Genomic DNA, 25,954 nt, shown 5'->3' with positions numbered 1-25,954 from the left:
CCATGTTCAAAAGCAGTCTATCCACACATACAAGTAGTGGGAGATAAAGGACAGGCCTGCTTGCAACGTTATTGGCTGCCATCAAATACAAGTCTAAACTTGGCAGATGCCACTGCCGCTGTGAACATGACCCAAAATACTGCCCAGAGGTATATCTTGCACTCACCCGCCAGTGCTGAGCCCTTGCTGGGTGCTCTTGGTGCTGCCGCCTCACAATCCCCGACGACAAACACCGGGCGCTCCTTTTTGGCAGCCCCCCGGCAGGGGCTCTCGTCTTCAGAGGAGAAGGCACACCTGGGCATTGCCTCCAGGCTGCAGGTGCTACTCAAGATGGCCGGGCTGCGGCTGAATTCTTGACGGAAGGAGTGGACTGTGGAGCCACAGGAGGTCCAGGCACGAAGCCTGCGTGAGAGACAGGAAGCAGTTATCTGCGGAGGGGACAACGCGAGGCTCTTCTGGGCAAAGCAAACAATTCGGCTATGAGGGATAATCCACTACTTTCTTTTCCAGTTCAGAGCCTGATGGAGTTTAAGAAGAAGGCAAATTCCAAGTCCTTGTTTTTTCATCTCAGGGAAGGGATTAACTAATTAGTAACACTGTTCAGTGTGAAATGGCATAAATTGGGAATGAATAGGCGTTAGGAATGAATAAAGAACAGTGAGTGTCCCATCCCATTACAGGCGTTCATTAATTCAACAATGCCAGGATGATTTTCGCAACCGCAAATTGCTACTGGGGTGAATGCTCATTGTACTCATGGATAAACATTTGGGATTTAGTCTCATTGTCACAGACCATACTCTTCCATTCCATAACTCCTTCACACTTTGTTAAATCATACTTCTCCTCTATATTTAGGAATCTTTCTACCTGCCAACTAAGATGAGCAAGACTTGCTTTTGGCTTCCAACTAATTACATGGACCGGGGCATTTGCAGGTTGGGGGTGGATTGAAAAAGTTGGTGGCTTCAATTGCATGGTTGCAGCCATCGTCTTAACTTTTTTGTTGTTCCCTTCCCTTCCCCGCTAGCAGACACTAGTCCTCTGGAAATTAATTGTTAGTTAATTTATTTTAGTTCTATTCCAACGCTCTTCTAATATTAGGATCTCGAAGAAGTATCTAACAGCCCCTCTCCTATCCAAGATTGTAGCTCATTCAGAATAATTCAGTGAACTTCAAAGCTGAGTAAAGGCTTGAATGTGTCTCTTCCCAGTCCTACCTTCCGGCTGCTGCAGCACACAGAATTCACAGCAATCTACAAACACTGCAAGATGAACCATGAACAGAGTGACAAAGTCTGAACACACTTCCCCCTTTGCCTCTTTTAGTGCCAAAACTAAGCTTGCCCTTTGGGATGCTAAAGGAAGCCAAAGAAACTCAGGAAGTTCCCCAAGATGTCCAAAGTCTTGATGTCACCCCATTTCTGAAAAGGCCAGCTGTGCCCCTGCCTGCTCACCTGGTCTCAGTCTTAGGTAGCCGGCTCTTCTCCTCATCTCCAGAGCTATGATCTCCCCGCTCTACTCTGTCTTCCTTGTCCTCGCCGTGGCCCTGCTCAGAGGATGTGAAGTTGAGGGTGGAGGGGTTGGCCAGATATTCACAGCTGCTGTAAACCTGGGAAACAGGGCATGGGGGGGCGGAAATCAGTTGGATAGAGGGCATGCTTATCCTAAGATGCACAACCAGCAAGAATAGTTTTGCAGCCCTATGTTCACCAGCAATGTAGCCAGAAACTCTCCGGCAAACCTCCCCCGAGGAAGCCCTTTCCCAACCTTGCTGAAACGATGGGAGCAGGAAGAAAACTGACGAATCTCTACACAGGACTCCTCATCGTTGGTTTTCTCATCATCGGAGCCCAAGTGCCGATAGCGCTCTGAGCGAGCTGGGAGGAAAGACAAGGTTGGGGAAAAGGAATTCAGACCTCTACCAAATCTGCCCCATTTAGGAGCTGCTATGGGTGTATGATGGCCTTCTTCAACTCCGCAGTCTCTAGATGCATTGTGGCTCTAATACCCAGAATCCCCTAGCCAGCCAACCTTCAGTTATGCTATTTGGAAATTATGGGAATGTCAATCTAGAGAGCACCAAGTTGCAGAAGACCGTTGCACGCAGTGAAACGGTCCAATCTGCAGCCCCCGTCCCCATCTTTCAGGGTACTTTTGGGGGGCCCACTGAGATTGTCTGCATCCGAAATTCAGGCTTGCAATTCTGCCGTCCAACCACTACAGCCCTTCCCATCCTTTCTCTCGTCATCTGGGATGCCTTACTGTCAAAGTAACTGGTGTCATCTTCAGCCTCCAGCTGTGGGATAAATTCAGCTTTCTGCCGCAACAGCCCATTCCAATCCAGATGGCGGAAGAAGGCATGGTGCTTCACCTCATGCGCGCCTCCTAGAGGTTGAGATGGGAGAGGAGAGGTCCTAGCATTGACAGCTGGCCACGGGCTGGGGAGCCACAACACCTCTACTTGCACCCTCCCAATCGCTTCAGGTACTGACACTGCTGTGATACCTGTGCCCAGCCGCTCCAGAGGGCAGTGACGCAGGAGTTGTGTGATCAAATCTTGGGCATCAGCAGGAAGAGCTTCATCCCCTTCAGGCCAAATGATTTCATCTGGAATTAAGGAAGTAAAACCAAAGCAGTTTTGGAGGGGGCTCTTTGCTGCCCTATTGCCCCCACCCCAAAACCTTTCAAAAACTTTGAGGAAACAAGGAGATGGGACAAAAATATTAGAGAAATTCAAGGAAGAAGACGACAATGTCTCAAAAGCTGTATCATGTGGCCTGAGTGGAACCACCATGTATAGAGGCAGAAAGATCATCACAAAAGAGAAACTCCTGTTTGGACAACCTTTCCTTCCTTGATGTTTACCTTCTCAGAATTTAGACTGTCTCATGAGCGGGTGGGGGGGGACTCTCTTTTTTGGTAGATGTAAGGTTGGAAAAGTATGAGCATGCAGATGTATGTACTTTAACTCACAGATACACAAAGTTCCACTCTCAATGCTTAGCCTACCATAAAATATGGAATATCTCTAATAAAGTATGTCTTATGAATAATAAATGAATAAATAAATAAAGAGTAAACTTTACGATGGCTGGTGTGGGTCTTCCGGGCTGTGTGGCCGTGGTCTTGAAGTTTTGTTTCCTAACGTTTCGCCAGCACCTGTGACCGGCATCTTCAGAGTGCAGGAGCACAGACAGGAGCAGTTCTCTCTGTGCTCAGGGTGAAGTGACCCTTTTGTGGGTATTTATAGAGATCTGGGGGGAGGAAGGGGGGGATGGGTGTGTGTGGGTGGGGTGGGGTTACTGAGTGGCTGCTTGTTTTGGTGTCAGCATCTGTGTGTATCTTCCTGGGGATTAGGCAGGGTTTTTTCTTCTACTGAATTGTTAATGAGGGGCTGCTGGGAAGACCCACAGCCCGGAAGACCCACACCAGCCATCGTATGCTGGCCGTGAAAGCCTTCGACAATACAGTAAACTTTACTCTTACTTTTCCTTGAGATCAGCCATGCTAGCCAGGAATTCAGGAGATCCCAAACCCTGAATAAATCTCTTTAAATTCCAACTCTGACACACAATTTTACTTTTCAGGGTGTTAAAGGAATCATTTTGGATTTTAACATGACATGGTGATGTATTACCAGCCCAGAGGAACAGCAGCAGGCATACTGGTGGATCAAGGAGAGACTCTAAAAACCTTTCCCTGCTTAATGGACCTCCTTTGCTTACATCATTTTTCAAGGGTCCTTATAAGCCACATAAGTCCACTGACAACGTTGGGTACTCCAGCAGATGGTGGTGGCAGTTATGAGCTACCAGGAAATTTGATTTGTTGTTGGGAATGTCTTGGAGCACCAGTAGTGAGAGAGCAGGATACCCATGTTGCAAGCCCTCCGCACCCCAAATAAAAGAACAAGTTGATCTGCATTTTGCTCACCATGATGTAATGTAACACAAATATGTCTTAATTTCTCAATCAAATCAACATGTCTCTGCTATTAGAGTTGGAATACAGAGTTAGTCAAGATGCAGCTGGAGCCCAAAAGCTAGAAGTGATCTCTGCTTCTGCTAGGATCTGCTTCTGTCAGCCCTTCAAGGTAGACTAGACTTGAACACCAGAGTCATGAATACTAAAACTACATTTATTATCGGGTTACAATAACAGAATTTTGCAACTCTGAATGTGCCTCCCTCCCTGCCTTTATCCTAAAGAGAATTAGAGAGGATCAAGTCTGAGATGTTTCCTCAAATTACATTCCTGCTTTGGACTCAGATTTCTCTTATCTGATTGTTGCCTTGATTGCAATTCTTCTTCCTGCTCAAGATTATTCTCACAGCCCATTACATCTTCTCGAGCAAGAAAACAGCAGGCTATGGGCCTTTCCTCACTTGCAGCTCACCACAGCACAAAAATGCCGTGACATCTTTTTTCCACCACGTCCCCTATACTGTTGCCCTCACGTTATCTTCAGCCCATGAAGGAGACAGCCTTAAGTTATGTGAAAAATCTGTGCTGCTCATTCCAACAGTAACAGTTTGGCATGTAAAACACATTTCCAATTAGGGGTGGGGGTGGGGACTGTTTTCTTCCTTTCACAAACTGGCAGGGGCTTCCTTCTGTGTGGTTCTCCAGTTTTGACTATCGGAAGGGTGCAGAAGGGGCAGCAACATGAGTTTGCATTTCGGTGGAAGCTTCTGCTGCTTGTGAAAAACTGGCACAGGGATGCTATTTGCATAGTTGCGTAAGAGCACTAGAATTCTGCCTTCCTGATTTACTGCGCTCTTGGTATCTTGGGGGAAATACAGTGTGTGAGAGAAAGACAACCCCTTCATCACCCTGTTCACTTCCCAGAGTTTCATCTTTATCAATGGAAATGGTAGAGAAGCTCACTGTTATCAGCCCCACCCCTATTCCCTCATCTCTACTGTGATTGGTGGAAAATGTCCTGTTGATGCTCAGAGTCACTTTTGCTTAACATATTCTGAAGGTGCCTAACCAGGACATTGCTTTTCAACAGTGTGTCAGGACAGACGCAAGAGAACCAGAAGGGGGATCAGCAAAGCGGCAAATTTCACGCTGGCAGAGTTTTCTTTCCGTTCAAGGACAGGCAGAGAGCACTTCAACCCAGCCCAGAGGAAAGGCCCCATGAAATGGGAAGGCAACACCCACTCTGCCATCTCCAGGAACACACCACATGCTGAGTGAAGGTCACTTTTGTCATGTCCAGTTCACTGAGTTTATCTAGTGGATTTCTCAAAGGTTCTTTTGTTCAGACACCGCTCTCTGCCAGGCAACTGGGAATGGCACTGGCTTGACTTCTGCAATAAACGGGGCCCTTATTGCTTCTGCACTGAGGCAAAGCTCAGAATTTCTCTAGCCCTGTATTTCCGCCCCCCCCCACCTTCCTTAAGGAAAAGCAAACCTACCGCTGATCACCTGCCCAAAGAGTTCCTCTGGGGTGTCGCCAAAGAATGGGACGCAGCCTACCAGGAACTCATAGAGTATGATTCCCATGGCCCACCAGTCCACTGGCTTGCCATACCCTTGGATCAGGATTACTTCTGGAGCAATATACTCAGGAGTACCACAGACCTGCAAAGAGACGGAAAACAGAATTCCCCTGTTTCTGTGAACAAGGAGGTATCTCCTTAGGGACGGATGGGGTCACTGTCTCCCCTTTAACTCCAGAAAGGGCAGAATCAAGAGAGTGAGGATGCCTCCAGATGGCAGCAGAGGCTCCTGAGGTTCGGGGGCCCTTTCCTTTGTACACAGCAAAACAAGCCAGCAGATTTCATTAGAAGACGTGCATGCGCTTTGCCATAAACACCACACCTGCTTATCTACAAACTCTCGTGTGTCCTTCTCAATGTGACCCTCATAGAGATTTGTGGTCATGTTCATCAAGCCAATCTTGGACAGGCCAAAGTCGGTCAGCTTGATGTGGCCCATAGATGTGATGAGCAAGCTGCCAAGAAAAAGAAATGGAGGGAGCTTGAACCATGAAAGGAATCAGCCAGGAAGCTCAAAACCTATAATGTATTTAGCCAGTTGGGATACTAGCATCTAATGCTGACAGTACAATACAAGTCTACTTAGTTTTTTGTCACCCATGTCATAGATGTTAGCCAGTAGGTGCTCATGCTCAGACAACTCATACAGCCAGATCAGCACTCCAGACTATGGCAGGCAAACTTGTTAGAAGAAAATTTGGACTCCCTAACAAAAATTATTGGAGTAAATGCATGCCCCCCTCCCTCACCTCCCTGCATCTCACAATCTAACTCATACCCCACCCTCACTTGTCTGGTTTGAGGTCCCGGTGAACAATGCCATAATTGTGGAGGTATTCAAGGGCCAGGACCGTCTCAGCAAAATACATCCGGGCCATGTCCACAGGCAGAGGTCCCATGTTCTTCAGCAGTGTGGCACAATCCCCACCTAAAGAAGACAGAACGTCCGAGAGTCCACTTCTTGCAAAACACCAGGGATGGGCTACCACATCTGACAAGCCCAGCTTTGATTATTTGACATCTAAACTTTTTTCCTCTTGCCAGGCTGACTAACTATCCTTTAGGTACCAAGTAAACATATTTTAGTTGGTTTTGCCTTTTATGTTGGTTTTTTAAAATCTCTTCACCAAACTGCTTGTTTTAATGGCATTACTGTTTATTGTCCAAGATAGCAATCATGCAATGTTCTTAAATAGATTTCAGTGCTTTTTTTTTTAATTTTAAAATGGAAAACATTTCACGTATGCTTTTTAAAAGTATCTTGCAGAAATCAAAGAGAGAGCCTTTCGCCCTCCTCCCCGCCCTTAGAAAAGCCAAAAGTACTTCCCAAATATATTTGGCAACACTTCACTCTTTATTTACTTTATTTAGCTTTCCAAAAGAAGGTTTTTAAAGTCTCTGGCAGAGATTTCTTTGGCAGAGACCACTAGGAAAACTTTAAGATCAAGAAGCAGATTTTAGGCAAACTGATGAGGGTTTGGGGAAGGAGGACATAAAAAGTCAAGCACATCAAAATCCCATTCCACAACCATGAGAAGATCCAACACAAAGTCTATCACGCCAATGATGCTTCTGAGACCTTGGCAGGCATCACACAACATATTTTGCAGACTTCCTTTGGCAGCTGTTTGGCAGGGATATAAATGTTGCTTTTCAAAGTTTGCCAATCTCTGGATTCCAAACAGTGTAGCATTTCAGGAATTTAGTGCATACAATAAGAAACCACAGAACTGTGGAATGCTTGCTGCTCTTCTGAAAACTGATGTTAAATTCAAGTCAAAGCCAGACTTTGCCAGGATGAAATTCTTTCTCTTTGGAGCAATAAACACTTCAAACCACCTGATACCAAGTCAAACCACTGATGTATCTAGCCCATGATTGCCTCCACTAACTGACATCAGTAATCCATCAATAGAAAAAAGCCTCTTCCAGCTTTTGCCACCCATGATCCCTTGACTAGAGATGCTGCCTTAGACAGACCTGGAGTCTTTTCCATGCATAGCAGCTGCTCCTTCAATGACCTGGACTCCAGTTCCTGGAGTCCTTTGTTGCCAGGTTTCTGGCACATCTCCACCCACTCCCACCAGATATGTCCTTCCTGCAGCCTCACCTTCCACATACTCCATGACCATGCAGAGGTGACATCTGGTTTCGAAGGAGCAGAACATGCTGACCACAAAAGGATTCTCAGCAAAAGTCAGGATATCACGCTCCACAAAGACCTGCTGGATCTGGTTCCGCAGCACCAGGTTCTGCTTGTTAATCTTTTTGATGGCAAAACGTTGGCGAGTCTCCTTGTGCCGCACCAGATACACAGCCCTAAAGGAACATGAGAGCTATTGGGGAGCTGGGGAAGAATGAAGCACCTGATGTTTTTCCCCCATTGTTTAATCCTCTTGGCAACTCATTGATGTGGATGAGGCTGATAGTGATTGTCCTAGTTCACCATATCCATAATGACGCCTCTGCATTAATGTGAGTACATTTTTTTTTTACACTAGATACACCTGAGCCAAAGTTGTAGAGGGGAAAGTCACCTAACCCTCTCACTAGTACAATTCTTTGCCCTCTTTTTTCCACAAACAATGTCTAACAGTTTGGGTCTTGCAGCAAAAGATGAAGACCATAATTTGAGGAGCCCACTCACCCGTAAGCACCATTGCTGATTAACTTGATAGTTTCAAAATCGCTTTCACAGGGTTTCCTCCGAGAAATGGGGGCAGAGGACTGGTTTTGCAAGAGAGAGGGAAAGAGAAGGGGAATACATATTACTCTTTCTTTAGATTCTTTTTTTTATCTCGCCTTTCTTATTTTTATAAATAACTCAAGGCAAAGAATATACCTAATACTCCTCCCTCCTCCTATTTTCCCTGCAACAACAACCCTGTGAGGTGAGTTGGGCTGAGAGAGAGGGACTGGCCCAAAGTCATCCATCCAGCTTTCATGCCTAAGGCTAGAACTCACAATCTCCTGGTTTCTGGTGCCTGAACCACTAGATCAAACTGGCTCTTGCAGTCTGCGGAAAGAATGGCATCTACTGAGTTATTAACAAGATTTGTTGTTTGCTTTTCTGAAATAAGTAGCATAAAAAATGATAGAATCTATAGGAAAAAAAAACCTCATGTAGCATAGTATGGTGGAAGGACAAAAGAGTTAACTGGGAGACTAAAAACATATCACAGAGCAGAACTTATCTCACAGGGGGGGGGGATTAGAGCCAGTCTGGGGACCAAATCCAGCTTCCCACCAGCCCTAGGCAGCAGAATGATCTCAGAGAAGATCTTACTATTAATAATATTTCAATGAATGATTACCGAAATGTTTTAAATGATGATGAAGAATATTTTGGAAATAGGTGCCACACTTCACCTGGCAAGCTGGACTGGATATTGATTAACAGGCATTTAAGGATACCCGAATGATAAGTAGATTTATTGTAGAAAAGCTAAAGAAGCATTATGAAATAATTCCAATGACTACTGCATATCAAATACAAGCCCTATTTATACTGAAATCAAAGTTCAACGTCCTGTGCCTCTTTTTCCCCACCCACATGACATCATGGGCCAGAAGCCACTTTCTTGGGTGGAGTGATTGTTCCCATGTCTCTTGTTTTGATAACAGACTGATCTGGTATTAGGATGTTTGCTTGTGACAATGTGAGCCCTTAATGTTAACTACATTGGGGTTTTTTTTCATGAGAAAAGAAAAACAGTAAATTAACAGTAAATGAAAGTGAAATAAAATGTTAACCTTGAATACATCTTCAGGAGTTTCAGTCTAGAGCAGTGTTTTTTAACCTTGGCAACTTTTCAGCTCCCAGGATTCCCCAGCCATCATGCTGGCTGGGGAATTCTGGGAGTTGATGTCGACATATCTTAAAGATTGAGAAACACAGCTCTAGAGGAATGCCTTGCAACAGGCTAGAAAGGGAAGGGGAATATAGTCTTACCTCAGGAGGTTCATCTTGCTGCTCTGGTCCTGCAGGGGAAGGGCAGTCAACTTGATCAAACTGAACAATTTCTGGGGAAGGAAGAGAAACTGAAACTGAAACCAATGACAAATAAGTGAATTGATCTGATTCCCACCTGCATTCCCCCGTTAATGGTCTTCCTTACGCTGGCCACAAAAATCTTGCCTTCTCTGATTGGCAGAGGTCTTTCCATTATCTGTGATTTAGATCAAGTTTAAACTAGAGATGCTGTCTGCAACAGAGCCCAAGTGATGCATGCAAAGCAGATACTTTATCGCTGAGCTACTTATTTAATCCAATTTTTATATACTGCTGTGCTCCAAAAAAATAATTCCAAATGATTTACAGATAAATACAGCATAGCCCTGTTCAAACTAGGAAACCTTTTTTCCTCACCCTCCAGAGGGTCTTTGGCGAGTCCCAGCTGACTGATGATATAACGTGGAATGTCTGTTTTGATTCCTTGTCCCACCTTTGCATGACCTTCAGCGGCCTCCAGGAGGTGATAGAACTCCTCAGGGTCAAACTCCTGCAAGTGGAAGAGGGAGAAGGAAATATAAAAAGAGGTGGAGAAAATATAAAAAGTGAGATTCTGAGATTTGCCAACTAAATCTTCAAAATGATAAGGCTTAGCAATTTAATTCAATTAAAAATAAATGAAATTAAACAAAAGTCTTCCTCAGCCACAAACTAAAGGCTATAGAGATGAATTGGCCTAAAATAAATAACGACAGCTCTCCTTTTTTGCCTGGACTTCTCACATTTAGGGACTATAACAATCCAGGATGACTCCTTTTCATGAAACCCCCATTTACTGTGAAATCTAGTCTGTAATAATGTCATGCAGTCTGAGAAGAACAAATCATTTTTTCTCTTGCACTCAAGTTCTGGGATGCAGAGCCAAGAAGGAACAATGCCACAGCACAGGAAGCAACAGCTTCCTTGGCTCAGGAATCAGAAGACAAAAGCTTATCTATAAATACCAAAGATTAAAGTTTCTCTGTCCCTGCTGCATAAGCCCTGCCCAAAACCATCACTCATCTCAAACTCTGAGCCATCTGGGAAACTCAAGCTATCATCTCCTGGTGCCATCACAAGAAACAGGCATTTTCAGCTCCAAGAAAGCTTCCATTCCCATATTTCAGGCTATCTGTTTGTACTTATGCACTGGCCCCAGTGAATTCTCACCAAGGATCCATCCTGCACACACTGTCTTCCAAAGACTGCCAGCAGAAACAAGCATCCAAAAGTAGACATGAAGGCTTCATTAGCTATTATTGTTAATAGCCAGTGATAGCCTCTCCATCTCAGTGAATATGTTTAATCCTTTTTACTAAAAAAGTAAAATAAAATAAAACTAAGAAAAGCCTAGGTTGGATCAAACTAAGAAGATGATGCATCTAAATTTAGCCCTCTGATTGAAGAATGGTTAGCCAGAGTATGTTGATTCAGGAAGGGTAACGGGTGCCCAAAATTTAAATTTTAGAAAAATGGCTGAAATCACACATGGTTTTGGAGATCTTGTGAGGATTGCTGAGATTTTGCAGTATTTTTTGTGATAATGCTAGTATCCTGTGAGATTTGGTAACCTTGCAAATTAATTTTAGCTCAGTTTCAGAGGCCTCCAGGAACTGTTTTAGGGTGCAAGGGACATGCTGGCAACAGAGGGGGCTTGTATTCCCAAATCCTGGAATAGGTCTATCAAGTCACCATGAAGTCTGTGTCGCTCTTCCAGCTTCATAGTAGTGAATCATGGTTGCAGTAAGACAAGGAAAGGAAGGTTGTTGCCTTTCTGACCTGCTTGTAACCTTCTAGGGGGATCTGGCTGGCCATTGTAGAATGATGGATTACACAGATCTTTGATCTGATCCAAAAGGACCAAGAGGAAGCTTCAGCTTACATTCACCCTCTGCCTTACCATTTGGCTTACAGCTCAAGCCAGACTCATGTAGCCACATCTACTGTTCCACAGAGAGCTCCATGGGGGCTTCGGAGGAAAAGTTATCTCTCAGGATTGTTCTTACTCCAGATGATGATGGCAATCCTGTAACCCTTTGTCCCTTTCCAGCCAGCTTAGTCTGGGCATAGCAGACATGTCAGCTCCATCCTTACCAAGCACTCTAGCAGCCGAGCTGGCCGGGAAATGATGATCAGTAATTTGCGGACCAGCTGTTCAATGAAGTGCAGCTCCTCGCTCTCAGAGCGCTCCTGAGCCTGGCAGAAAGTGTGATGGAGAACTCATGAGCATTATTGAGAAAGGCTCACTAGAGAAGTCTGGGTGGATGGGGAAGCAAAACAGATACTCACATCTCTTAGCATTTTCTCCAGCTTCTCCTGCAGTTCAATGAAATAGCGGGAGGTAATGAGAGCCCCTTGGGACTTGTTGAGGCAGTCACGGGCCAGTTCAATGATCTGGTGATGGATGAATCCCAGAACACCATCAGCCAAAGGCAGAATGCTACTGGGTGAGAAAGTGGCAATTGTCTCTGCCAGGCGTTCTTCCATCTGGGCAGTGGCCTTTGAAGGAAGGGAAAAGGGGAGAAAAGCAGGTGGTGACCATGGGATCCAGAAGCTTCACCTGGGAACCATACTCAATTTTCAGTGTTAAGATGACTCAGTCTCAGAAGAACTAAAAGGCTCATGATTATAAAATCTCTGCTCTATCTTCTGTTTCTCCTGCATTCTTCCAACATTCATGCAAGCTACTTGTAAAAATAAACATGAACTGCAAGAGAAGGGAATGAAGTTCCAAACTGCTCCTACTGAAACTTGATGCCAGTGGCACCAAAAGTCTTTCCTTTGGAGATTTCTCATTCACCTCTCTCTCATTAAAACATGCTTTATTCCAACAAGGTTATGGTTCTTAAATTTCTAAAAAAGATAAAGCTCCAGCACAGAAAAAGAGGTGAAAGCTATCAAAGCACAGTACTATGATTATTGTACCCAATGCTTTTTAAATATAATTCATTCCCCTTCGTTTAGATAGGATGTGGAGCCAAAGACACAGTGTTGGATCTGGACTTTAGCAGGATTTACAGATTATACTAAGCTAACCCTATGAGTCTATGATTCATTAATTCTAAGAGATAAAAGATAATTCCTTTGCTCAGTTCTTAATAGCTCCTTACCTTTGGGAATCTTTCCTTGTATACATGATTCATCATTACAACCTCATTGTCAAAAGTCCCACTTGTCCGCCCAGGGCTGTGAGAAGAAAAAGAGGCAACTGCTGAGGACATGTGCTAAGAACTCAAGCAAGCCAGAAACAAGGAAGTGGAAGGGAGCTTTGACAGTGCTCAAGATCTCACGTTTCCCAAAATTTTCTTGCTCTAGCATGGTTCTCATCCCTCCAGAATATGTTAGGGCTGCAGACTGACAAACTAGCTAATAAGTATGGAGTCTTTGGTGCTCTCTGACCTTGGTTGTTTGTTTGCAGACATTTCATTACCCAACTAGGTAACATCATCAGTGCTAGTGAGTGTGGGGTTTGCTGCCTGTTTATATACAATAGCTTGCCCTGCCAGTGTTGGTGGACAACAAAATTGTCTCAAAAGAGACAATAAAAAAGCTAAGAAGGAAACAAAAAGACCAGAACACATCCTCTCCAGCAACCAACACCTGGATCAGCAAGGATTAACATCAGACAAACAATCAAGCAGAAAACAATAACCTAATCAAGGAACTACCAAGGAGAAAACCACATCCCTACCAACACTGGCAGGGCAAGCTACTGTATATAAGCAGGGAGCAAACCCCACACTCACCAGCACTGATGATGTTACTTAGTCAGGTAATGAAACGTCTGCAAGAAAACAGCCAAGCTCGGAGAACACCAAACACTCCACAGTTCAATCCTGAGCTACAAATATTTTCTTCAGTTAACTAATAAGTGGGAGAACTTTTATGTAATAAATCAGCCGTCACTTAGGCCTTAAACTGTTCTTAAACCATTGCAATCAGGAGGAAGAGAAAACAGTGTTATCTGAATTGCTTCCTCCCTCCCTAAATTGCCCTCCAATGGCTGAGCATTGGACTCTGGCCAAGGCATGATTAATATCATACTAAAAGGGACCCAAGGATAATTCTTCCAAATAGATGTGACTTACGGTTGTTCAAACACCAGGGTTGCTGTTAATTAGAGAAGACAGTTCTGGATTATAAGAAGTGGAAGGCAGCTACTAGAGCATTTGTTCTGCATGAAAAACATTCCTGATTCAATCTCTGGTAAAATGAGGCAGGCAAGGTGAGAACCGGTACTTCCCAAGCCAGAGACACCCATCATACAAATATAAAACTACCACTCAGCTTCCAGGCTACCAAGCACTATGCCATTACATAAGAATTCCAGCAACTGCTGGGTATCAAATGCTGTATCTGTATTGAAATCCAGGTTCAGATGCTTGCACCTCCTCTTTTTTGGACAAGAACAACAGTTTCCACCTGTCTCTTATTTTGAGAGGAAGACAGGAAGAGCCTCAAGTTTAAATACCAGAGACTATGCCTCCGACATCTTTGCACTAGCAGCGGGCAATCCACTAGAGGTAAGGCTTTATTCTTGTCTAAGAGATTCTAATCTAGCCCAGCCTTGTCTCAGAGTCTTCAGACAAGTCAAGCGGAGGAGTCCAGTTATGCCATGAATTGCCAAATCTGTGATTTATTGCTCAGTCTAGGTGAGGAACCCTAACAGACAGTGTCTCCAATTTTAAAAAATCTTAGGCAGCAAACGATGAGGAGAGGATTGTTCTCTTTCTGATACACTGGGTTAAGAAAGAAAAAAGTGCACTCCAGGGTAGGTCCAAAAATGTGCCCCCCTTTTTAAAAATAATTCAGGGTTAGGGGGCTAAGGTGCAAAATGGGTGCCATGTAAGGGGCAAAATGGGTGTAAAACATTTTAGATGTTTGAGAAGAATGGATACGTACTCCTGTTTAATTCCTTCATGTGCGATCCACTTAATACAAGCTTCCCCTTAATACAATACTTTCACCTGATGCTTCATGTTGAACTATCTAAAGAAGAGACACCCATCCAAAGCCAGTAATACCTCAAGCTGCGGGACCGAGGACGAAAATATGGTGAGTGGCGTCCATCTTCTCCTGGAACGCTCTCAGTGCTCCGGAAGTGCTTTGAAAGGAAGTGCAGTTCATCAGGCGTGGGTTGGTAGGGCAGTTGGTGGAGACGCTCCTGAGAGGAGGAAGATGATGACTGGACAAGAGAAAGAGAAAAAGATGGTAGCCCGGCATGAGGCGGAAAGTGAGTAACCCTTATTCTGACACACCATCATGGAATATTTTAAGATCTGTTGAGGAACCAGCTGCCTCAGAATAAACTGACAGCTGGAAAGACTGAGGGGAGCTGTGGAATTTAAGAAAAGCCACTTTCCCAGTTTAGCTCCTCCTATGTTAACTCTGGGCCACTATCAAATTCACATACTTCCAAGTCTTAGTTTCTACAGGGCCTCTTTATCTCAACCACCAGCACTTCTGTAAGCAACTCCTAGGCCTCTCCCAATATCCTCTGAGCCTGACTGTGTCTTTTTAAAAAGCCATTGAGAGGTTGAGTTTCAAGATTGGGCCTCTATTCACCTCCCAAGCTGCAGAACCAAGTTTTCCTTGGTGTTACATGTTTAGCCATACTTTGATGCTGATAAGTTGATACATTTCTATTCCACACCTTTCCATCAAAGAAAATACTTGAGACAGCTTGAGACATCAAAGATGAGAACAATCCAAGAGCATCTTTGTTCATTAAAAAATTCTAGCAAACCCAACTGGTTAATTCCCACCTTAGAAAAGTAGGTGTGAAATGAATATTTCCAGGAGGAACAAGATGGAAAAGAGTTTTTTGTTAGATGCCATTCACCCCATCTCCAAAGAAGGGTTGGTCTTAAGGGACCATGTAGCTTACACTTTCCCAGACTGGTGCTTTCTAAAAGGGCTGCAGTGATAATTCTTAGAATTCCTAGACATCTAGGCCTCAGACTAGGAGAAGCCCATCTGGCTCATTTTAGCACAGAATCTGCCTATAACAAGATGCTGGACTTGCTCCACACTATTTACCGAAACAGTAGAGCTGGGGGTGTTAGTCCCATAGCCGGATGAAGGCAATGAAGCCAGTGACCACCTTCGGCCGTCAGCCCTGCAAAAACAGAGGTAAATATTAAGGCACAAAGGTGGACAAACTCTTGGAGGACTGAGGACCGGTGTCCAAATCCATAAATGTACTGTCAAGCTGGCGGAAACAATGGGGAAAGACTAAAATGACCGCTAGAATATCATCTACAACACTGGTGGAGGGACAGAGGGAGGGAAGGGAAAATATCTTTTTCCCTATATAGCAGCAAGGCCCCTCTCTGTCCCCATAACTCCTCTCCTTCAAACTCTGACAAAATGGATCATATATTCCAGATCAAGCAGTGATTCTTTGGGTGAAACCCAACTCTTTGAATGAGTGTGGTATTTCTAACTACAGGCTGACCTCTTCTCCCCAAACTGCTAAACTAGCAATGCTAGGGTAAGAGGAATCATCTTCCATCACCTGACTTGCCCTACAGTTCCGCATTTTGTCTCCTTGGTAGCTTCTTTAAAGATAGTTAAAAACAAGACAACAGGTCTTCCAGCATATTTCATGCTGTTTGGCCCTACATACCGGGCAGACCTCTTTGAGGGAACTGAAGATGGCTGCCAGGATGGCTGGAACAATTTTCCAACTCCCATCCCATAATGTTGAGACTGCCTTTCTGGTTCTTTGATTGGCAGGGCTAGAGAATTATGAGAATTCTCTCTTCAACCAAGCCTAAACATTGGGCTGCTTTTCAGGATTTCAGTCAGAAATGCCCAGTTCTGAAGGGTAAATCCTTTATTTGATAACTGCAAAATGTCTGTTCTCTATAGAACTCCCAACAACAGAACAGCAGCAAATATTCTAATCAGGAGAACCAAAATTACGGATTTATTTTGCTCAGCAGTTAGGGAAACCAATGAAGTTTCATTTTCCTTTTCAAGTTATTTCTGGCCCAGCAGCCATGGCTCTATGATCTGCCACCTCCAAGCATGAAAATTGTTCTTCTTTTAACTTGGGGCAATGGGTTGTATTTAAATATAAACACCTTCTTTTCTCCCCAAAAAATCAAGGCAGGCACTGTTAACGGAGAGCCAGTCTGTCTGTTCTGAAAGGCCTGAGTGATGGTTTTCTTGTGGGTCATGATTCAGTGTGAAGTCTTTGTACCCAAAAGAAATAGTGGTCATCTTTTATTTTTCATTATCAACTGTATTTACAAGGCCACTCTATAACAAAGTACTTAGTAGAGCTCCTAACAAAATAGAACAACTGAATAGATTTAAGAATCCTACATGATTTCTTTCCACTGCTAAAGTTACCTGTCAGTTCGAGGAACATGGCTTTTTCCGAGGCATTGTTGGTCAAACAGGAGAAGTAGAAAAGCAAAAGGAAACAGGAAAAGAAAAGAGGGGTGGGGGGGAATGATAAACAATTAGGAACCACAGGAAAATGCCTTCCCCTGGGCCTGGGGGCATTCTTCCAACCCTCCCAGACTGAAATCAGAAATAGTTATACAGTATGTACTTTACTTAATTTGATTTTTAAAGAATCTCAAAATTCCTTGGCAAGCAAAAGAATGAAAGAATTACTTAGAATGAAAGAAAGGAGGCTGTAAAAGAGCAGAATGATATCACTGTGTAGGAGTCAACTACCATAATGCCTACACAGAGAAATGCACTCTGCATATGATCAGGGATATTTTCATTTTGATATGTGTGATGCAAGGCAAAACCCTTCATTAGAAATAGGCCTTTTCCTCCCAACACTCACAAGGTGATGATGCTTGGCAAGCCAGAAGACCTGTGGCTGACAAACTAAAAAGGGCTGCCAGTTTTTCTTTTCTGGGCTTCTTTACTTATTTTGCTATTATGTTTTGCTTTGCTTTTTTTTTTAAAAAAAAAAATCTTGATTACCTGGGAACCACCTTCAAAACACACTTTTTCTTAAAATACATTATATGGCTTGAAGGAACAAAAACTTGCTGACATTTACCAAGGCTGGATCTAAATCTGGAGAGGAGATCATCCTGTACAAATAGCTGTTTTGAGTTCCACCATGGCAAAAGAAAGGAGAGATGTAAAGTTTCTCTTCTAGGCAAAAATGGATGATGACCAAGGCTTTTAAGTAATAATAACATAAAAACCAGAAGTGAGTAAGTAAAGGACTCACTTTTCCCAATTGAGCGGACCTTTATTGATAGGACTTCTACTGCTTTCTCCCCACTGCCAAACCTTGTAGTGGAACCCTTTTTTCAGCCCAGATTCACTTCCATCCATCCTTCTCCTCCCCTGGTCTCAAGCAGCTTTTGCAGTCTCTTACAGCAGACTCCCTTGATTCCTTCTGCAAGCTCAGCCATGGTCAGCCACCAGGTGTGGTCACCTAAGAAGCTGTAGCATCTTACCTGCGAGCAAACGGAAAGCTGGCAGAGGCACCAGTGGAGAAGTTGCGAGGACTATCAACTGGACTGCTACTAGCTGCAGAGAGACAGAAGGGGATTGGATAGGGGCAGGACAGAAGAAAAAAACAACATGAACTTTCATTAAAATTTCAAAGGGTATGGAAGAAACCAAGAGGCCTTGAACACCACCCAAAAGGTTAAACTTGGGTAGGAATGGGTGCTTCAAGATCTATCCATCTTATACTCCTACTCTAGGAATTGTACTGACTGCTGGTCAGCTTCTGTGGGCAATTCTAGGTGCTGATTACCACTTTAAAGTCCTACATGGCTCAAGGCCTGATTATCTCCAAGACTGCCTTCTCCAATGTGAATCTGCCATCCAGGTAGAACTTGGAGAGAGGTCACGTGAAGGTCCCATCCCCATGACAGTTCCACCTACAGGGAGCCTTCTCACTGGTGACACCCCCCTTGTGGAACAGCTTGCCCTGATTTAGAAGAACATTCCTCATATATAAGAACACTTTTTTATGGACACTCCCTCATGAGTGTCCATAAAAAAGTAAAAACATGGCTCTGGGAAAGACCATATGGGGGATGTTAGGTGTTGGTATCTACCCATGTTGCTCAGTGCCATTATAATGAATACTGTTGAATATTATTTTGTTATTTTTAATCTTCCGAGGTCCTTTTTCTATATATGCCACTATGAACCATTGGGAACTGAGTGGCGTAGAATTGCTAGTAAGTAAATGAATAAATAAATATTCTCCTCTTTTTTTAAAAGTGGTCAGTCTCTGATTCTATTGGATGCACCCACACATTCACTTCCTCTCTTGGTAAAATGCCCATCATTCAAGTCATCTCAAGAAGGGAGAGCATGAAGCAGAGGAGTCAAGTATCTCATGGAAAATCCATTTAAAATGATACAAGAGAATCTTTCACTAGGACTCTCTTTCCCACAACTTAGAATGCTGTACCAAGATATTCTTCACTACTTCAGAAGCATAAGCCCAGCCCACCATTTTCATGTCTTGTTAAAGATGTTCTTTCTCACTTACCCCAACAGAGAAGCTTTCATAACTTGATACGCTCTTACCTGTTGGCACGGAGAGGGGGGACAAAGGACGAGAGAGGGTAGGCGAAGGAGTCCCAACCACTAGACTCTTCCTGTTGTTGCTTCGGCAGCTGCAAAAGCAGAGAAACCGATGAGAGTATGCAGGGATAAGGTTTCATGGGCAGCAAACATCACCCAGAATTTTGGGCACCTGGAGTGAGGGGAAATCCTGAATATTATGGATATCAATCATATACTCATAACTTCCAAGGCTAATGGAAAATGGAACGAAAGTCTAAAAGCTATGATCATGATGATAACCACCTTGACAAGCAAAAACTGATTAAATACATAAACGCAACAGCTGCTTTTTTCAGTCAATTCAATAAAAATTAAGAGATAAGATCCTGGCACCAGGGTGGAAGCAAGCCTCTGTTCAATTTGTTGAAAGAAAACGAAGTGGGAAGTCTGCAGACACTGGCCATTGGCAGATAGAACAGAGAGCACTCTGTACCAGGGACTCACTGGTAGGGTTCACCCAACATGGGAAGCCTTAAATCTGGATTAACAACAGATAATTGCTGTGTTCTTATAATATGCTATACCCAACCATATTGCTGCTTAAGATGAGAGCCTGATTCTCACAATATGCAACAATGACATCTAGGTTCCCACAACATGTTGAACCACATCCTACCTAACCCAACTTCAGCTTAGCTTTGCGCACAACAAATCCAGCCACAAAAACTGTCTGGTTACGGCAGCGGCCACGTGGCCTGCTCTGGTCTTTCAACCCAGGTAGCGTGGAAGTGGCAGCATCTCCCTTGCTCACAAGATTATTTCAAAAATACTTTATTTTTAAGCTATACTTGGGCGGGGGAGGGGGGATCAATACCTGCCACTTCCTGTTTAGGTGCTCGTCTTTTCTGTCTTTAGCAGCTCTCTTGTTACCTTGGATTCATATCCCCCATAACCAGTCTCTCTCTATAAATGGATAGGCCTCCTGAGACCCCAGCAGATAAGCACACACTAACATCCTCAATTCCCAAATGTGTGCTCTTGGAACATGTACACGCACATGCGCCTCCAGGACTTAAATGTCAGCTAAAGCTATTCCCCCAGGAATGGAGTGGAAAGCCACAGTCAGAAGCACCAGCCCCTGAACCTGAGAGAGGAAGTGATTCATTGTTGCCCCAAGCACAATTCACAATGACCTGGGATCCCTTTTCATGGCTGCTTGGCAAGATCAGGGACCGAGGAAGGTAGGAGTGCTCAGCCAGGAGGAAACAGACAGCACAACTGGGCAGAGCAGATTTGCTGACCTGGATCACCAACGGGATGACCTGGATCACCAACGGGACATTCGCTGGCCGTCAGGAGAGAGGCAAGAGAGGCTGTCACAGCTGGACAAGCAATTTATCACCCATCCAAATGTAATGGGCAGAAGAAAAAAAGGAAACGGAGGCAACATGGGGGAGTTAAAAAAAAGTCAAACTAGTGTGATCAAACCATGTGCAAGTAGAAAGGAGAGGTCTTCCATTGTGCAGTTGCGGCTGCCATCTTGACCTTTTTTTACCCCTGAAAGCAGGACACAACATCTTGGCTCCCTTCTCATAAGATCGGGAGCTTCTAGCAGAGGGAACCCATGCTGTTTTGAATGCTTAAGGCCAAGGACAGGATTTCAGCTTTTGGAGCTACAACAGCAAAATTTCAGGCGGCAGTCTCAGGTTCATATATGTGGGAACAAGCCCACAAAATGCAGTGGGGCTGGCTTCCAAGACTTGTTGAAGGTCTAGGCTGCCATGTGCTGCAGCCTTTCTCCAGGGATGGGAAGACCTTCTTTCGGCAGTGAAAACAGGGAAAAAGAAAGACTCCCTTAAAGGAAGGGCCCAAATGCAGCCCTTCCAGCCCAGGGAAATGCCAAATGGGTGATCATGTCTGATTTTTATATGCCTCATTTTTCCATTGCAGCACAACAGCTCATGCATCGTGCTCATGGTGACTCACTCCCGGGTCACCTCATGACTGGACTATTGCAATGTGCTCTACGTGGGACTGCCCTTGAAGGGCACTAGGAAGCTGCAGTGGGTCCAGAATGCAGCGGTGTGGGCAATTTTGAGCGTTTCTCATTATGCCCATGTAAGGTACTGCACTGGCTCTCAGTAGGCTTCCACGTGCAATTCAAGGCACTGGTCATCATCTATAAAGCTATCCATGGCATAGGGCCAGGCTACTTGTGGGACTGCCTTTCTCCTATTATTTCTGCCTACCCCACCAGATCTAGTAGAGAGGGCATGTTCTGGGTCCCTTCTATTAAACAATGTCATCTTGTGGGTTGCTGGAGTTGTGTCTTCTCAGTGGTAACAGCATCCCCCCAGAGATTTGGATGACCCCAACCCTGCTAGCCTTTTGCAAGGCACTGAAGATTTGTCTGTTTCCCCAGGCATTCAGGTCCAGGGGTAGTTGAGTTCTGCTATTGTTGATGGTGAGTGGGGTCAGAAGTTGATCCCTGGGCACTGGGGGGGGAGGTAGGCTTGGTAGGTTTGTCTGTTTGACTCACTTGTGGACAACTATATACATCAAATACATCAAATACATACATACAAAGTATTTGAATTAAATTAAAAATTGCAATGGGAACCACCAACCAACTCTTAACAAACAGCAATCCAGTTTGTCATGGTCCAGTGTGGTTTTGCAGCATTAGTCTTTAATTTCCACGCTGCTCAAATTCCCTCCTTACCAGAGTGTCCAAACTGAGAAGCTTTGGTTAGCCTCCAAAACAGAAACCTCCATATACATAGTAATCAAGGTTCCTGGAAAGGAACCATAAATCAGAAGGAAGACAGGGGTTCAGAATGTACATGGCGGGGGAATCCCAAACAAGTTTCTCAGCCAAATCCAGTTAACAGTGACATAGCCTAGAAAAGGAAGAAGTAATAGCTGCATTTTCTACAATGTCCCTTGACTTCAACAAAGCATTTGATAGTCGCCCATATTCAATAGGGAGAAATGCAAAGGCTATACATTTGGGCAGGAAAAATCAAAGACAAGAGTATAGGATGGGAGGGTCCATACTAGATAATGGCACATCCAAAAAGGTCTGGGTGTTTTGGTGGATCACAAACAAAACGTGAGTGTGATGCAGCTGCAAAACAACAACAAAAAAGCAAATATAGTGGAACCTTGGGTTACGAACGCTTCTGTTCACGAATTTTTCGGGTGATGACCAGCTCCGGCCGCAAAATTTTGCTTCGGTTTGCGAACTCCGCCTCGGGTTATGAACAGGATCCGTGGCCATTTTCCCGCCCGTGACCTGGTCCGCGGCCATTTTCCCGCCCGTGACAGGTGGTCCGCGGCCATTTTCAGCCCCTGACACGTGGTCCGCGGCCATTTTTCTGCCCCTGACACGTGATCCGCGGCCATTTTCCACCCCTGACACGTGGTCGTAGGGAGGGGGACTCTCCCTCCAAGCAATAGCCGCCTCCCTGTCCTCCATGCCAGAATGGATTAACGGTAATTACATTGAACCTTATGGGAAAATTTGCTTCGGGTCACGACCAATTTGGGTTGCGACCAGAGTCACGGAACGAATTAAGTTCGTAAACCAAGATTCCACTGTATAACTTAGCCTGCCTCAGCCACAGTGTCAAGATCAATCATTATTCCTCTATCTTCTGCACTGTCAAAGCACACCTAAAATATTGCATCAGTTCTAGGCACCACATTTTAGGAAGGACACTGATCAACTGGAAGGTGTCCAGAGGACAGCAACCTAGATAATATGGGGTCAGGAAGGAAACTTATGAAGAAGAGTTGGAGGCGTTGGATAGGTTTAGCCTGCAGGAGAGAAGACCATGGAAAAACATGATAGCTGTCTTCAAGTGCCTGGAGGGTTATCCTGGGGCAGAATTGTTCAGAGTGGTTCCAGAAGATGGGACAAGAAACAATGCATTTAGATTACAAGGAAGCAGATTTTTGTAAGAGTTCATAAACGGAACGAGCTGCCTTGCGAAGCAGTGGACACTCTTTTGCTGGCAAAGGGTGGATGACCATCTCTCAAGTGCTGCAGAACGAGGTCGAAATAGACTATCTCCATGGTCATTCCCAAACTTTACAATTTCTACACCTATGAAAAAATTTCTCTGTGTGGTTGTCTTGCTTTCCAAATTAACATATAATGCTACATGTTTTGTTGGGACACATGTAGACGGGATACCTGGGACACATGTAGATGGTAACTGTTGATCTCCAAAATGAATTTTTTTTTTTTTTAAATGTTGCCCAAATCTCACAAAATACCCACATTTGACAAAACCTCTATGTGGTCAGATTAGCTCTTGGGACAGTTTAGCTCAGTGTTTCTCAAACTTGGCCACTTTAAGATGTGTGGACTTCACCTCCCAGAATTCCCCAGCCAGCCACGCTGGCTAGGGAATTCTGGGAGATGAAGTCCATACATCTTAAAGTGGCCAAGTTTGAGAAACACTGGTTTAGCTATTTTTTCTTAAATAATTGTAAAACCTTTTTCAAAAATCAGCCACCAAATAAATAAATTGATAGGAGAAAAAAATATGGGGGGGTTATAACTGCACAGGGGGCAATCACATTATTGTTATTGTTAATTGAATGACTCTTAAATGAAGTCTAATTTGTTTCTGGCCTGCCGTGGCTCATTTCTTTAGCCCAGGACCAACATTTTTGCAGTGCTGCCCCAAGTACAGTTTATCATTTAGCCATGTTTAGTCCTTTAGCACACATACCCCCGCCCCCACACAAGCCTGCTCATCTCTGCTCATCAGTCTGGGTGTTTGTGAAATTCGTTTACAATTTTTGATTCATGATTACGGTAAAAGAGTGAGAGAGTGCATGCCCTAGGAAGATCAATTTCCAGGGCCCAAAAGCAGGTTTGAACTAGTTAGAAAAGGAAACTGTCACCCTCAACCTTCCTCAACCTGCTGTCCTATCAGACTACATGGGGGATAATGGGAGTTGTAACTGAAGATACAAGACATGCTAGAATATGACCTGGGTTTTAAAAGCTCTGGGTTTAATTCTCATCATTTTCCATTTTAAAAGCACCAGCCAGCCTGGCTGGTACAAGCATCTTTCTGCTTGAATGTATCAGAGCTGTTGCTAATCAGACCAGATCATACTGGTCTACACACATCAAGGCAGCTTCCGGCCTCCCTGCGCTCTACATTGCATCTCCAGTCCCTACATCAATTTGCTAGAAGTGGTCTTTTTCTGTACACAGCCCTTTCATGCAATTTTACCAGCCTATGGCCTTCCAGGCAACTCAGCTCAGTTATAGAAAATGGAAGGGTTCCCTTGGGGAGGCCACACCCTGCTGTGACCACAAGATTAAAAAAAATAATAAATCCAGCTCTCTTAGGGGTGACTTTAAATACTGAGGTCAATAAAGAGCGGCATTCCACATGTTACAAAACGATTTTAGGGAGCAAAAGGCCATCATTCCATGACACATGCTGATCTGGACTCACTAAAAGTCAGTAGATATTCCAAATCAAAGCACTCACCAAACTTTGGAGGAACCACTCAGCAATTCTGGATGCTTCCAAAGCAAACAGCATTGCAAAACTGACAGCGGGCACTGGAAAGTGCCCACATTCAAACTCTACCTCTGCGAAATGTAGATACCGCTAAGCCAGTTACGTAACAGCAACCAGCAGATCTTACAAAGAGAAGATTACAAAGATTACAGATGACGCTGCCGATGGGAAGAAGAGGGTTCTCAGATACGGGGGTGAGACTGAGAAGGAAGATCAAGCAGCATCGAGATTACTTTGTAAAAGGCTACTTACGGTAGCTGCCTCCCCTCCCTAGAACTGAAGTTTTCTGCCCAAAAGCACATTTCGACAACAGGAAGTGGTGACTTTTCCTCTTGCACGTTGCAACCTCCTTAATCACGGATGCATAATTCCAAGCATGGTGGTTATAAAAGATGCAACGGGCAAAAAGGGATTCAGCAAATTCCTCTTCCACAGGGACAGCAGGGGGATGCGGGGGCAGAACAAGAAAGGATATGAACAAAGAGGGTGCAGAAATAAAATGTGGATTGCTGAAGCAATGAGGTAAAGGTACAAAACAGTCTTTGTGACTGCTTAGGGTCTGATCTCTGCTACCCTGTTATAAAATTTAATTTTATCACTGAGAAGGAAAAGATGTAGACAACACTACCAAACCATTAAAGCAGTGGCGTGCCTTCAAAGAAAGATGAAAGCGTTTGCACCTTTTTTGTTTAGCAAAGAAGACATGTGTAGCCTAGTAGGCAATGCATAGTGTGGATAAAGTCATTCCTGATTTTTCTTCCCTTTATAATATCTTAAGACTTATGGACAAGCAATTCAGAATAGACAGCACATCATTCCATTATGGGGATTCATTGCTAACAAGCAGCACAATTCATTGCCGTGAAATGCAGGTACACCATAGGTAGCTTTGAAAGGGTAAATTAAATAACAGAACCTCCATATGTGGAAGCACTTTATCCCTGAGTCTCAGGAACTAGGATGCTACTGTAGGAGACAACTGCTTCCTTTTTGTCTATCTTTGGGTTTCTAAGAGGCAGCTGAAAGGGCACTGAGAACAGAACCTTTTAAAGCTTGAACCCTTACAGGTCTTAAAGTTCTTCCGAACACTTAGATAATGGTGTTAACAGCAATTTTGGCCCTGAAAGCTAAGAATGAATGAGGTTCAGAGGCACTACTAAAATGAGTGCTCAGAATAGGCCTGGCTATAATGCCTTTCTTGGAGGCAACCAGGAGGGATCTGGCAGGTTGACCACTGCTGGAAATAGTCATTCCTTGCACACACACCCCACCTCACCGCTTGGATTTGTTTATTTACTTATTTAATAGACTTATATGGCTGCCCCTTTTAAGAAGCACAACTGGGCTGCTCAAAACAGCAATAAAACCAAAAAACAATAAAAGCAAAA

General features: G+C 44.1%; 1 protein-coding gene across 5 annotated transcripts in view; it reads right to left on the bottom strand.

The window, feature by feature from the left end:
• MAST3 (microtubule associated serine/threonine kinase 3) overlaps positions 1 to 25,954 on the bottom strand; it is a 62,220-nt gene that overhangs the window by 9,317 nt on the left and 26,949 nt on the right. For 4 of the 5 annotated variants that reach the window (XM_025164250.2, XM_088149581.1, XM_088149580.1 and 1 more), the window contains 20 exons: positions 19,036 to 19,124; positions 17,943 to 18,015; positions 16,861 to 16,881; positions 15,541 to 15,619; positions 14,526 to 14,686; positions 12,612 to 12,687; positions 11,791 to 12,000; positions 11,596 to 11,697; positions 9,880 to 10,012; positions 9,463 to 9,533; positions 8,158 to 8,237; positions 7,621 to 7,829; positions 6,300 to 6,438; positions 5,833 to 5,965; positions 5,427 to 5,592; positions 2,509 to 2,610; positions 2,266 to 2,388; positions 1,771 to 1,880; positions 1,458 to 1,612; positions 167 to 402 (listed from right to left, as the gene is read on the bottom strand). In XM_025164250.2, the coding sequence (XP_025020018.1) occupies positions 167 to 402; positions 1,458 to 1,612; positions 1,771 to 1,880; positions 2,266 to 2,388; positions 2,509 to 2,610; positions 5,427 to 5,592; positions 5,833 to 5,965; positions 6,300 to 6,438; positions 7,621 to 7,829; positions 8,158 to 8,237; positions 9,463 to 9,533; positions 9,880 to 10,012; positions 11,596 to 11,697; positions 11,791 to 12,000; positions 12,612 to 12,687; positions 14,526 to 14,686; positions 15,541 to 15,619; positions 16,861 to 16,881; positions 17,943 to 18,015; positions 19,036 to 19,124 (2,468 nt within the window). The remainder of the gene's footprint in view (positions 1 to 166; positions 403 to 1,457; positions 1,613 to 1,770; positions 1,881 to 2,265; positions 2,389 to 2,508; positions 2,611 to 5,426; positions 5,593 to 5,832; positions 5,966 to 6,299; positions 6,439 to 7,620; positions 7,830 to 8,157; positions 8,238 to 9,462; positions 9,534 to 9,879; positions 10,013 to 11,595; positions 11,698 to 11,790; positions 12,001 to 12,611; positions 12,688 to 14,525; positions 14,687 to 15,540; positions 15,620 to 16,860; positions 16,882 to 17,942; positions 18,016 to 19,035; positions 19,125 to 25,954) is intronic. The other variant, XM_088149582.1, reaches the window with a different exon arrangement.

The sequence above is a fragment of the Python bivittatus genome, unplaced genomic scaffold, assembly GCF_059951505.1.
Source record: "Python bivittatus isolate LINGU-HERP-01145 unplaced genomic scaffold, Pbiv_v1 ctg000580_np1212, whole genome shotgun sequence".
Classification (NCBI taxonomy): domain Eukaryota; kingdom Metazoa; phylum Chordata; class Lepidosauria; order Squamata; family Pythonidae; genus Python; species Python bivittatus.
The sequence above is the reverse complement of the archived record's forward strand: the minus strand, read 5'-3'. Positions and strand labels throughout refer to the sequence as shown.